At 37.1% G+C, this 14,859-nt stretch overlaps 1 protein-coding gene across 2 annotated transcripts in view; it reads left to right on the top strand.

Annotated features, from left to right (window-relative positions):
* The window catches only part of DOCK9 (dedicator of cytokinesis 9), a 354,061-nt gene that overhangs the window by 165,583 nt on the left and 173,619 nt on the right, over positions 1 to 14,859 (top strand). For both annotated transcript variants that reach the window (XM_054574328.1, XM_054574327.1), the window contains exons 3-7: positions 5,007 to 5,096; positions 8,690 to 8,772; positions 10,492 to 10,561; positions 12,400 to 12,495; positions 13,464 to 13,598. In XM_054574328.1, coding sequence (XP_054430303.1) covers positions 5,007 to 5,096; positions 8,690 to 8,772; positions 10,492 to 10,561; positions 12,400 to 12,495; positions 13,464 to 13,598 — 474 coding nt within the window. The remainder of the gene's footprint in view (positions 1 to 5,006; positions 5,097 to 8,689; positions 8,773 to 10,491; positions 10,562 to 12,399; positions 12,496 to 13,463; positions 13,599 to 14,859) is intronic.

Raw genomic sequence — 14,859 nt, 5'->3', positions numbered from 1 at the left:
CGTTAATGTTCATGGAGTATAAATCTCCTGGCATTGATTTGAACTCTGTTATAAGCCAGTCAAATGAAACTACAGAAATTTAATGTGAATTGATTTGGCATACAGTTGACTGTTACCTGAATGTGATTTTCAACATATAAAATCTATGGAGAAATTAAAGTAGAGCATTCACTTATGCTATGGCCTTCCCTGTCAATTTCCACAATGGACCAGAGAACTTTTGAAATAACAGAAAAAAAATATGCAAGTAATGAATGATTATTGGTAGGTTTTTATTTCTATCTCCATTGTCTATATTATTTATCCATTTATTAATATTTGGCACAGAGATATTGTACAAATATCCTGCCCTCAAAGGAATCTACCATCTGGTAGGGCAAAGGAGAACATGCCTGCAGGGTACCTTTGGAGAATGGAATCAGGGATTAACGAGCTATCAGATAGGACCTTATGGGGCATGGTTTCTAAGGTCATCAAGGTCTAGGGTCAGATAATCCGCTCTCCAAGTCCAGAGGCTGGGTTTGGGCAATATAACCACAGTTATTTGGGCTCAGGGAACTGACTTATGGTAGCCAGCCCCACAAGAGAATAAACCAGAATGCCGTTTGAAAATGTGTATTCAGAACTAGAATTAATAAGCGGATCAAGATGAATTCACTGGCTGTCTTTTCTCTCTAATTAGCAAGTCTAAATGGGGATCACATTATAAAAAAGTGGATTTTTGAGACTGGACTCAGAGCAGAGGCAATGATTTGGAAGACCTCTGTAACCGATGGTATTAAATGGTAACTTCTCATTGGTGCCAAGTCCAGCAATCCCGTAGTGGGTCACAGCCTGCTAGATCTCAGCCTTTCCTTTTAAAGATACTGAGAAAAGTGCTGTGGTCATGCAAACCCTTTTCTTTCTGATGGCCCATACTTTCTCCAGATGAATTGAAACCACTGACTAGCCTGTGTAGTTTTAGTGTTTAATTCAAATTTATTTAGAGTTCTAGGAATTTTTTCCTTTGACATATAAGTTCTGTCCAGAAAAAAGTCCAGCCATTGTTAATATAACAAGAACGGTTTGCATGACAGTGTAACCTGGCAGCCACGGAGCATGGACTGGAATGTGCGTTCATGAACAATGATGACTTCACTGTACTAGTCAGTAGGAGCAGTAGAAGCCATTGAGTGAGCATGTGTCCTGTGTGGATGTTCCATTAAAAATGACTGGGCAAGTAGAGCAACAAATTTGCATCAAATTTTGGGTTAAGCTTGAACATTCCTCCATGGAAACTATTCAGATGATTCAGAGGCTGCAGCTGTGGGCAACTGGTGATCAGCAGCTTCATCACAACAGTGTTCTGTCCTGACTCAGGCATCGTGTCTTGTGCAGAGTTTTTGGCAAAACATCAAATCACCCGCATGACTCAGCGCCCCCTACAGCTCAAATTTGGTGCCCTGCTACTTCTGGCTTTTCCCAAAACTAAAATCACCTTTGAAAGGGAAGAGATTTCAGACCATCAATGAGATTCAGGAAAATATGGCTGCACAGCTGGTAGTGACTGGGAGAACTGTGTGAGGTCCCAAGGGGCCCACTTTGAAAGGGATTGAAGCATGATTGTCCTACATACAATGTTTCCTGTATCTTCTTTAATAAAGGTCTCTTTTTGATATCACATGGCTGGATACCTTCTGGACAGACCTCACAGAACATATTTTCAGTTATAGCATTTAATGGATTTGTTTCCTTTTTATGTCTGCAAAAAGCTAATTTCATTTATTGTGTCTTGATTTTGCTCTTTTAACTTCCCAAGGGTAAACTTATCTCCAAGTTTCAAGTGTATTCAGCACAAGTACTGACACTCTTAGTAATCTTGAACAATTTAGCTTAAGCATCTTTGCCTCAGCATACATCTTCCTCATGTCCCCTCCTCCTCCCTGTTGGATTTAGACTCCCCTGCTCTTTCCTCTCATACCAGCCTGTGTGTCTGTGCTTTTTTCTCTCATATCCTTTTGTAATACTTATCACACTCTAATCAGTTATTTCCTCATCTTCCTCTGTCATCAGATGGTAAACTCTACATTTTATTTAACATGGTGTCTCCAATGCTAGTTCAGTGTTTGTTGGTAGAAAGTAAGGACCCGGTAGAAGGACAGAGGGTGGAAGTTTGGGAGAGATGGAGAGAGAGATGGATGGCGTGATATTTATGCTGAATCCTTAAGTGATCAGTAGACTATTCTTTGGTAAGAGGAGCCACTAAGGTCTATTCTCAAGGTCTAACAGACATTTATTTTCTTACTTGACCACACTTAGGACACCAACTGAATAGAGGGTGAATGTAAAAACCAGATTCCAGTTTGGTGTATTCCCTAAATCCTTCTCTCCTAATGTTACACTGTGTCACATTTTCATGAAAAATGGCAATATTCTCCAATACCTCAGTTAGGAGATGTTCCTAGTCTCTTATAGTCTTGTTTTAGTCTTGCTACTGTTATCTATTTCAGTATAACAAATCACCCCAAAGCCAGTAATTTTTTTGTTTCTCACAATTTTGAGGCTAACCTGGGTAGTTCTGCCTCTACAGGGGCTGGGATGCTTAAGATGACTTCCTCACTCACATTGAGGTACTTTGACCAGGATGGCTGGAATCAGCTAGAGGCTGGGGTGCATCTTTCTGTATATGGCTTCTCCATATGGGTAATTTTTCACAGCAGGGTAGTCTCAAGGTAGTAGATCTTTTAGTGTGCTGGTTGTCTTCCACAAAAGGAAGAATCAAGCTGCCAGTTCTCCTAAAATCTAGGTTTGGAACTGGCATGACATCACTTCTACCTCATTTTATTAGTGGAAGGCTGTCCAGATTCAAAAGGAGGGGAAATAGACTCCACCTTTTGGTGTGAGGAACAGCATGCACATATAGGGAAGGGCAGTAAGCATCTAAAAGAGGTGATCTACAACAGGTCTGTACAAAAAGAAATATATCTAAAAATAACATTTAAGCTAGATACATAATAAAGAACCATGTCTAATTTAAGTGACTGGTTTTGAAGAAATGCACTGTTTATTTGGATGAAGTCTCTGGAGGAATAAAGGAGCTCTGTGTGGTCAAAAAACTAAGCTTTATCAAAATCATAGTTAGGACTTGATCAGTAATGGAGTTAAGCCTAGCATTCTGGTATTGGTAGATGGTAATAAACACAGGGATAATTGGTTTAATTATGTTTAGTGCTCTCCCAATTGTTAAAGTCAAGTCTCTAATGATTTTTGCTTTCTTTTAAAACTGAAAACATAATGACACTTTGATCCATGAGAATAGAAAGATTCATTTTCTATTATTTTTCTCACCTTAAAGTGGTGTTTAGAAAAGTATCAACATTACTAAAGTTTCTTGCGTTGGTAATTCACTGGGAAAATTTTGTAATTCATTTTCCTTCCTCCTGATCCTGCAATGGGAAGTAGGCTGAAATGACCTTAATAGTTCTAATTCTTAACCCGAGCCATTTCATCAACATTTTTAAAGTATAGTCATTAGTTTCAAAAATCTTAATGGACCCAAATAATCAAGATAGGTCACAATAAGTGGGGATATTAAGAAGCATACACAATTTATTAAGCAATTTCCCTTTACTAATATTATACCTGATTCCTAACATTTTTGACAATCTTTTTGTAACTGATGTGTTACTTTGAAGTTTTCTGAATAGACTGCACCTCTGCAGTGCTAACTGTCACATATCTCTATGGTATTTCATGGGAACAGGTGTGTAATACAAGTCACCATTGGTTTGTGATATTTGCAAAGAAACCAAGACACCCAGGATCTTAAAAGCCCTCTTGGAGGTGAAATGAATTAATAATTCACCTGTGAAGGACTTTGCTGGAGAAGAGAGTTCCTTATTTTCCTTTCTTTATAATGAGAAAGTCTTATTCTATAAATAAGAGATAAAATTAATTTCAAAGATGGACACAGGGCAAGAAAAGAATAAGTATAGGTGACCTAGACACTACACAGAGAAAAGATGGGCAGGAAGTAAAATTATGTTATACACAAAATATATGCCCTGGGGTTCTCTACCTTTGCTTGATGGGGAGGGATCACAAATTTGACCCAAAGCTGCTTCTAACCAAAGGAAGAAGAGAAACAGCTGGGACAGGTGCTAGGCGATCCCAGTTTAGTAATTAGCCACAAAGAGCCAACAGGATAGATTCTGTTAGCAAAATGTTTTCATGTGTGTTGTTTATGATCTGTTAATAGTTCCAAGGATTATAGTCCATGGGAGAGAAAATCTAAAACATTCCTTTCTGAAGCCTGAGGCCCAGTTTCCTTTATTAACATTACTGTCCCTTACAAACAATGTCATTTGGGGTAGATATGCTTCCGCCTAAAGTCATGAGGTATTTTATTATTTAGAATAAGCATTTAAGCCTCATGAAACAAGAATAGTCCTAAGGTTCATAGGGGAGGTAGAAATCACAACTCGTGGAGTCAATCAACAAATACTGATTAAGGATCTTCTATCTGGTTGCCCTGTTCTTTGGCACTGAAGTTGTGGAGTAAACAACAGACATAAAAGACAATTAAGAGATAGATGGTGGTGATAGTTGCAGAGCAGTGTAAATGTGCAGTGTCACCACACTGTACACTTAAAAATGGTTACAATTGTAAATTTTATGACGAAAGACAGCTAAGGAAATTAAAAAGCCATATAAGAGGACTAGATCAAGCACTTGGGTGTCAGGAACTTTCTGAATGGGCCTTTACCTTGCCTTGGGGGAGTGGGAGGGCTCCATGGAGGGGTCATTGGGCCCCGATCTAGGAAGAAGCAGGGGCTATTACCCTGTATGGTTTTTGAACTTTAGGGTGTCAAATGGGATCTCTGGTGTGTGAGCTAAAGAGGAAGGTTGAAGCTACACTGGTTGGTAGAGAGTGAAGTGACTATCCATGCCAGGCCCTGCTGCACTTGGAGGCTGGCCCCTTTCCTTTTTCACTTAACCAAGTCCTTACCTGATGCTTTTCTTCACAGACGGCTATTCTGAGACGACAAGGTCGATACAGATGTTCCACAGTTCCTGCAAGTGCACAAGAGGAAGCACAGAGCTTGTTTGTTACAGAGGTAATGGGTTTCTTCTACATTAACTTATGTCATTTTAAATCTTTTTTTCTAATGCCTCCCCTTTTGCTTTAAATTTTAATGATGTTTTCAAGAAAGTGTCAGGTAATTATATTTTTTATAATGGAAGTTAAAATCACAGAAGAACGAAGTTTTCAGAATCTGAAACTTAGAAATGTCAACAGAGGACAAAACATGAATTCTACAGAACTTGTAAAATAAAGGGCAACTTGTGAATGAACTCACTGGGTGTAATGTCAGAGGCTTTGTTACTGATATTTTTTAATGGAGACTCAGCACACATATTTATGTATTCATTTACTTAATTTACAAGTTTATAGTTAGAACTTATTTTCAAGACTAGTTCAATGTCTATGAAGTGCCAGGTGAAAATGAGCTGAGCCTGACGGTCTCTGATCGAGCTTCTGATTACTGTTACTTTTGTTTGAACATACAAATGATTGTCATGAGGAAGAAAGAAAAGTTACTGCATTTAGATTGCCTCCCACCTACCCTGGTGTGTTTGTTTCTTCCTCCAGGTGCTTTTAGGTACGATAAATTAATTAGGTGTTTTAATTTTGTTTCTTGAAGTGCTCCTTCATTTAAAAATAATAGATTTTTATCCCCATTTGCTAGATGATAAATATATCCATTGAAAAATTTGCCTACTATAAGGAAGTTATGCTGTTATAAGTGAAGACCAATTAAAATAATAAGATTTAGTTTCCATTCAGGTTTTTGAAAAATTAATAGTGTATTTAAATTTTTTAAAGTATGTTCCCTCATCCTTCTGAAAAGGTAACATCTTATCTTACTTCCTTTGCTACTATATTGGTAAAATTAATTCTAGAAGAATACAGCCAGGTATGTTATATGATCTTAAATGTTTATTAAAAACAGGATAGGCTAATTATGACCTACAGGCAAAATCTGGTCTGCAGCCTGCTTTTATAAATAAAGATTTATTACAGCACAGCCATACCCAATTGTTTGTATTGCCTATAACTGCTTTTATCATAGATCAGAGTTAAGTGGTTGCAACAGAGACAATATGTCCCTCAAAGCTGAAAATGTTTACTGTCTGGGTATTTGTAGGAAAAGTATGTTGACTTTTGTTTTAAAGCATGTAGCAAAATTATTAATTACTAATTCAGATTTCCCAGTTGCTTAAAAAATACGAATTTTGAAGGGCAACTCTTCATTAAGTTCTTTAATTCCTGCAGGTTGAGCAATAGCGGCTTCATCCTATGCTGCTGTAGCCAACATAGCTAAACCCCCTTGGGACTCTTCCAGTAGGGTGGAGTGGAACAACACTTCCTCTCCATCCTCTAGTCCAGAAGAGAATGACCTAATGGCTTTTTAAAAAACAACTTCAAAACCTTTCAATGTAACTTCAAAATATTATTGAACTTCACAAGTTTGAAAGGTCAATCATGAAATCAGTCAGTAGAGTGTTTTTTATAGACATCATTTTCACATTCTGATTTCTGATTGAACCCATTGTCTCCTAGACTTTCTATATCCCCAGAGGGATGGGTGGTGCTTGCCTTATTCTATGTTTCTACCTTGAAATTTAGCAGATACCTGCTATGTGGGCAATCAACAATGGCTTATTAAATGAATGAACCCCAGTCTACTTAACCTGGCTATCTATGTTTTTTTGCAGTTCCTTGTAATTTAAAATATTTAAACATTATGTTTCTTACTAATTTTACCTAAGGTATTAAAAATCAGGGCACTCAGGTGCTCCACTCATAAGTGGACCTGATCATGCATGTCCGTGCTTATTTATTTTTTAATTGGGCAGGTACCTTTTATTCTTCAGAGTGATCATAATGACCTGCAAGAGATTATGGTGGCACAATGGCCATGCTTGATGAAAACCACTGTGGCCCTGATGGCTGCTTCTGTCTTGGATTTGGCTTTCCTCACAAAGAGAATAGTGGCATGTCCACAAGACTGTATCATTCACAGTCAGACTTGACTTAGCTGTTCCAATTCTAGGGAAAATTCTAAAATCATACTGGTTTTGGAATGTAATTTTGAGTGTAGATGTCTAGTGTAGTGAAAATGCTTTGAAAAAAATCTTAAAGCATTTGCAAGAATAGTATTTAAAAACATTTGCAACTACAAAGCAAAGAAATTGTAAAGTTCTTTAGCTCCCACATCTCACTCTGCCCTTGATCCTTCTCTGCTGTTTATTCCACCTATCTAACTGATGATGTAAAAAACTTCCGCTGCCTTCCCTTCACAACCTTGCCAGTCAAGTGCTTAGCCTAGAGCCTAGCACAAGAGAAGTACCCGCTGTTGTTGCAGTAGTTGTTTTCATGACTTTGAGTTAGAGGAGAGTTTGCCTCAAAAGGTGTTTGGGCATAGGCCATGAAATAGATAAAAAGAAGGTTGGCAATTAATGAAGGGAAGCAAGCAGAATAGAGGCTTTGTTCATGATGTTAGTTACAGCCAAAGTCAAGTCAACCAGGTAAGACAAATATGTTTATCTACCCATATTTTCACTTATTCATTTTTTTTCTTTTTGCCACACTGAGGTCTACATATGTATCGTCAAAATCTGATTACACAGAAAAATTATTTGGACTAAGCTGATGGTAACTAAATCAAACATGTCACCTTTTAATTTTGACATCCATTTTTGAAGATCTGGCAGATACGGCCTTATAGTCTTGAGACACTATATACTACTACTCAGTGGATCCTCCCGGGTAGATAAATAAAAGACACCATGCTGGCCCATTGAGCCTGTCATGTGAAGGTAGTTTAATGCATTCTCTATAGGTTAGTGTCACAGATAGAATCCTTGGCAATGGAGTGTGACATAATTTGTACATTCTACACACACACACACACACACACACACACACACACACACACACGATATCATTGTGCCACTGTGAAATGGAATCCTTCCTCCTAATAACATCACTGTGTTCATTATAAATAGAAGGAAAAACAGAGGACAAATTTATATAATGTTGACTAACAGAGACAGTTTTCATATTAGTAAATACCATCAAAGCATCTTATGGTTCACAATTTCTGTTCACTTTCATGTTCTAGTAAAGACCACACCTTGTTAAGAACATAGTGCTTTTAAGGCAGAAACTGTACATTGTTATGTAAATGTAGCAAGAGGAGGTGAAATTTGTCTCCTATAAAATCTCTTCGATGACAGCTAAGGGGGGAGAGAGGGGAGGGAATGGAGGGATTGAGCAAAAAGGAAAAAGGACTCATGGACATGGACAACAATGTGGTGATTGCAAGGCAGAAGCAGGGTGTAAGGAGACTAAATGGTAATGGAAAAAAATACAATTCAAAAAAAGGAAAAAAAAATCTCCCAAACTATGAATGATGGTAACCTAAAGTGACCCCTCTCCCAGGAGTGATGTTTCAATAGTCCTTAAGCTTCAGAAGAACCTGTGATGGTGGAATTTTAGGCATGAGAGGGTTAAGGGGAAATTTTTTTTTTGGATGTTTGTATGGATGTACATTCATAAACCTTCCCAAATATTCTCTAAAAATCATCACTTTTTAAAATTTTTCTCATATAATTTCTATTTTTTTAATGCCCCCCCCAATAGTGCATCAAAACCTATAACTCTGACTGGCACCTTGTGAACTATAAATATGAAGATTACTCAGGAGAGTTTCGACAGCTTCCAAAGTGAGTAAATGGCCAGACTGCATAAGGTAGTGTTATGCACATAAGGAAAATTCTTTGTATCAAAAATGTTTAGGGAGGTATGTAACTTCTATGCAATCAAAGTAATTGGAAAAAAATATTTCTAGACCCTTTGTGTGTATATGAGGTAGCTATTGTTTACAGGGCATTTGATAATAGGACTCAATCCCGTACTCTGGGCTTGGCAGGTGGTAATAATTGCATAGATAGTTTAATTATGTCCAGTGATTCTTTCAGGGTAACACGGATAAAACACAAACAGGTGAATTTTTTTCAGTGAGAAATAGAAAACAAAGAAAATATGAGAGTATTGAAAATGCTACATTGTGTTTTCTCTTAAAAATTTTTTTAAGAAACAAAAGTTTTGTTTTATTTCATATTAAATAAAAAAATTTGTTTCTTTTTTTATTTAATAAATTGTCTGTGAAAAGTATATCACAGAACAAGCATTTCCCAAATTTCTTTACCTCCTTTAAAGTATTAACTCATTGTAGAATACACCAAAAGCAAGTGTGTTTAGGTTGCTGAGTGGTGGTTAAAGTGAATAAAAGATAGGTAGGTCTCACACTGAGAGGATATAAACATGGTGCATCCTTAAATGATGCAGTTAGCAAACTTAAGTATAGTTGATTATAGATTGAAAGAAAATAATGATGGATTGTTTCAAAAGTAACCATTGCCAATGAAAATTTTACTTGAGAACCTATTAATATATTTTCTTTGTGTTTGTTGCATCTATTGGTTTAATTTGTTTATACTATTCTTGGTGGACCTAGCTATTTGTTTATTCTATTTGTGTGGTTCAGCCACTCCTTAAGAATGTTTAGCCAACTTCCCAAATGCCTTTTTTAAACTTCGGCCAAGAATACTCCCTTCCAGCATTATCTTCTCCAGATGAGTATGTCTCTTCTATACTTATCCAGTACTCATGTAGGGATTTTAAAATTCTTCCCATTTGATCGGATCACTTGATAGCCTTGTTTGCACCATTCTCATAGCTACAAGAGGATAGACTGTGAGTTGTATAGTACTTACTGTATGATATAGTTTTACTGCTGGTAGAGTTTACTTTTTGGCATTAAAAAGAGTTTCTGATTGTGATGAGGATGAGAGGGAAGATTGTAACAGTGAATAAGACCATGGATTCTGTTCTATGTCTGCGTATGTCATCTCCTTGCTCTGCTCCCTAAGTCTCAGTTTCCTCGTGTATTAAGTGGTCTTAACATCAGTCCCCACCATCTAAAGGACTAGAGGAGATAACACTTGAAGTACACAGCACAGTGCTTATCACATAACTATTTAATAAATGCTAGCCACTATTGTTACTGTCTTGTTTTTGCTGTGAATGCCATTATCTAAGATTGTGGTTCCTAATACATTTAAATGTAATAACCTCATTTTCCATGTTTTCTTTTAAATTTCATATTGAAAGTTATTCTATCAAGACTTTGTTTATTAACAAACATTCCCATTCTGAAATACGTGTGTAACTCCGAACAAGCTATTCCATCTTTTCTACATAGCTTTTGAAGTTCTCTTAACTCCACTATGAAAAACAGTAGCATTTATGGTTTTCATTCTTTATCTGAGTGGGCCAGTTTTGGATTTGTTAAATGCCAGTTCCTCTGATGGGAGAAGAAATACAGCATCTCTCCATGGATTAGGTAATTATAAAACAAGTTTCTTTTCTTCTCTTTAAAGCAAAGTGGCCAAGTTGGATAAACTTCCTGTTCATGTCTATGAAGTTGATGAGGAGGTTGACAAAGATGAGGTAGGATTATCACTCACAGATTAAAAAAATTATTTATTTTACAGACTTAGAAGATTAATTAGAAAATTACCAACATTTCACCAAAACAGGAATTGGAATGTTTCTTAAAACAGGGGAAAAACTTAAAAATATGTTGTTGATTGATTGAAATAAGGTTTCTGTTTCAACTTAACTACTTAGCATGCATAGCATGTTCTTCTGGTCCTGTTTATTTATTCTGAGATCATTTTCAAAGGCCTGGATGAGATTTAGCTACACTGTTAAAAGATAGGAAGATTACTTAGACCTTAAGTTTATATTATTTTTTAACAGGATGCCTTAAAACAAACTGGTAGCCAGTAAATTTTAAATGGCTGTTTTTTCAGTGATTGTTTTGAATGAAGTATTACAGAACAGAAGCTCTGATTTTAACAACACACCACCTCTACTATTGGAGAAATGGTTATGGCTGGGGAAGTATACAAAAAGAGTAGGGTGTGAAGGTGACTATGTCCGCTAAGCAAAGGAAACCTAATAAAATGTTAGCGCTGTCCATCTCTGCATTTCTTTCTCCTCTAGTCTCTATTGGATACTTCATTTGGAGTTTAGTTTTTCTTTTCCTTTTTAAATCATCAGCTAAGCCAATAACACCAGTCACTCAAGAACTTTAACAATGTCCTTGGCGGCAAATTGTTTTAGAAACCACTTTTTAAATAAGTCTGGGAAGAGGAGGCAGTCATTCAAAATGAAAAACAAAATATCAAAGACTTGATGCTGATTAATAGTAAGAGGAGGGCCAATTAAAATAATGCATGTAAGGACACACAAAACAAAACTGTAAAATCCCAGACAGTTATTTCTACTTTTGTTAGTAATAACAATAAAACCACCAATATTAATATTGAGATGGTCTAAAATGAAGCATAAAATGAGTCTTTTTGCCATTGTCTGCTTGGTTACAAAAATAAGGATCATAATCAGAGACTAGATTTAGGAGATATGAGCTGGGTAACTTGACACTGTGTGGCCTTCTTTTCTCAGGATACCTGCTGAAGTGTGTATTGGGCACAGCCTTAAAGGGGGAAAGCAGTGACAAGAGAATACTCTTAAAGAGTGTGGAAGGGTGTGGTAGGAGACTTGCTGGATTGTGTATTTGTGTGTGTATATGTTTCATCGCTTTGTTTATTATGTGTACAAATATATGCCTATATTTTTAGCAATTGCTGGCAGCACCGCCCCCTTAAACCCAGATTTCAGAGCTTGGGGTCAGAACTTGAAGGAGCACGTTTCTTTACTTTTCTAGCTCTTCCTTTTGTATTCTAACTCTCCTTCTTTCCTCTATCTCTGTTACATTCTTCCTGCCCTTTCCTTCTTTTCTGTTGCCCCATCGTGTTACCTCTTCTTTCTTTATTGCCTCACATTTCCTTCCTTCCTTTCTTTGTTTACCTCCCTGAACTAAGCCTCTGGGAAGTTTTCCAGGAATTTGCTTTTGTTCTTCAACTATAGGGGAGTGTAATTTGAAAATATTTTTTTATGAAACCAGGCAAGACCTTACAACTTGAGTGGTCAAGTGTGGTATGTACTTTCTGTAGCTCATTAAACACTTAAAAATAAAAAAGGAGTGAAACTAGCTTTGCCTTTTAATGGACTAGAGTTTTCAGAAATTTAGGCTTGTCCCTCTCTTTCCCTGTCAAGTGAACTCTAAAGTGACTTATAGATCTTAGGGTCAACTGGTTACTCCAGTACAGGAGCAAAGGCCAACCTGACACCAAATCAATGATTTTCCCATAAACCAGACTCATAGCAAATAACATAGGTAATAATGGGAGATTGATTGCAGAGTTTTCCTTCTCTCCTAGGATGCTGCCTCCCTTGGCTCTCAGAAGGGTGGAATTACCAAGCATGGGTGGCTGTACAAAGGCAATATGAACAGTGCGATAAGCGTGACCATGAGGGTAAGGAGGCCTATCACTCAGCTTGCTGTAGGTCTTAGGAATAATGCTCAAAATTAATGGGCATGCTGCTTTTCCTGACAAAAGTGACATTGTCTAGTTAGTAAGATGCCACCCTTTGGTTAATATGATTGACCCCCATTTGTACAGACCCCTCCATCCACTTACCCTTGTCACCCTCTCGTGACCAGTGTGAAGACAGATCATCATTGGGCTGGTATGAAGGTATGATTGCTAACACAGGCTTTTTTCTCTGTATTAATTACGGAAATGATATTTGGTGTCTCATAGAGCGTCACTGACATCAATCACTGAGAGTATAAACCTAAGCAGTTTTGCGGAGGTCTACTGTGACAAAGTCAAGTAAAGTAAAAATTGAGGACTAAAGGGAAAACAGTTATATTGGAAGAAGTTGGCAAAGAGAAAAGTAAAACCAGTGTAAAATCTACTCAGGAGAGAAATATAGAATAAGAGAAAGGAAAGGACCAGTAATAAAGAGAAAAGAAATAGTGGTAGGGTAGACAGGGAGATAAAAATTAAATTGGGGAAAATGCTGACTGTCCTAATCCTGAGGCTGGAAAATCATTCAGTGTCCTGAGGCAAAGAATAGTTTCTGTTCTCCGTGAGCAAAAAACTCTGGGGATTTGGAAAGTGTCTACCCCTCTGAACTGCATCCCACATTGAAGCTCACTGCATTGCTTTTGGGTAGTTATGTAATACCTGAAATTCTGTGGGTGAGAAAAATGACCCGTGGATATTAAGTGAATCACCTCCTTAGAATTGAAATGCAGTGAAATTATTAGATGTGAAAGAGAGTCATAACTCACCCAGTTAACCCGGGGCATTGACCAGAGTTAGATTTCTTTTGGAGAGAACTAAACTGGTTTTTACATATGTATTGAATTGTGAGTTATTGATATTGTGACTCTTTTAATTTTGAAACAATAGCTGTGTGTGTATTTTTCTCTTAGTCATTTAAAAGACGGTTTTTCCACCTGATTCAACTTGGTGATGGATCCTACAATTTGAATTTTTATAAAGATGAAAAGATCTCCAAAGAACCGAAAGGATCGATATTTTTGGATTCCTGTATGGGTGTGGTTCAGGTAAATATGGAAAGAGGTTATCAAGTTTCCTTATTTGTAAAAGTACTGTCTGATTTAAGCAAACACTTCCAAACATGGCAATTTTATGGTAGAAATATAGTAGCTGACTTTAAATGGGAACAGGCTTGTTTTTCATCATTTTGGAAGATGGCAGGTATAACACTGAGGCAAAATTGTTGTAGCAGCACAAGTGCTCTTATGCACAAACTCTTGTGTTCAAAACCTGACTAGCTACTTTTTAGCTGTGTGACTTTGGATGGGCTATTACCTGAAGTTCTTTCATTTGCAAAATTTGGATAGTGATAATTTTTCCTTAATAGACTAAATGACAGGATTGGATGAGCTAACTTGGAAATATTTAGAACAGTTCTTAGCGTCTTAGTGCTAACTTTACCAATGACAGAGTAGTATGTTGGTCAAGGGATTGGGTTTCAGGACCAGACTGAGTTCAAATCCATGCTCTACCACTTACCAACTCTGTAACCTTGGAGATGATATTTAACCTCTCTGAGCCTCAGTTTCCTCCTTTGTTAAATAGGGATAATAATAGTACCAAATATAGTTTCTGAGAAGATTAATTAATAGATGTAAGAACTTGTGACAGTGATGGCACATGGTCAATATTAGGTATTTTTGTCATAGTACTGGTACAGGTGTAGAGTTATTCTTAAAACTTATTTTTGATTATAATATCTAATACATAAATATACACATATTATAAATATCAGACAATACAGATTGTGGACATTCCTGTTGGCTCCAGTTGCTCCCTTTCCCAAAGAGCTGTTTTTACCAATTTGGCATTCTCCTTCTATACCTTTATAGAATTGTCTTTGAAAGTAGCTTGCCTGTTTTCCCATCTATTCATCCATTCAGCCATCCACCTGCCATTTTTCAGGAAGCTCTAAAGTGTGTTTGGTAGCAGAAAGGTAAACAAGGAGTAAGGGTAGGGAGGAGATAAAGTGGAATTAAGGTAAGGAAAAAGTATATGTTATGAAGACCTAATACCAGCTTTGGGTGGGTAACAAACTGGGCTCTACACTTTCTAGCTTGGAGACCCATTCAATCACACAGCACACAGATACAATCTAATTAGTCAGAAACTGCCTGAATGATCTCAGAATGGAGATCATTCTGGCATTTTCTCTTGAGGGCACTCAGAGATAGGGCCCTGTGTGATTAATGAACAATCTCCTTGACAATTCCTCATAATAGATACAGTCACCATTATCAGAGAATCTCTCGTAAAATGACTCTGTGT

The sequence above is a fragment of the Pteronotus mesoamericanus genome, unplaced genomic scaffold (assembly GCF_021234165.1).
Source record: "Pteronotus mesoamericanus isolate MK-2021 breed Mesoamerican mustached bat unplaced genomic scaffold, CSHL_Meso_final contig_26, whole genome shotgun sequence".
Lineage (NCBI taxonomy): Eukaryota > Metazoa > Chordata > Mammalia > Chiroptera > Mormoopidae > Pteronotus > Pteronotus mesoamericanus.
This window is presented reverse-complemented; position numbering and strand designations above follow the sequence as displayed.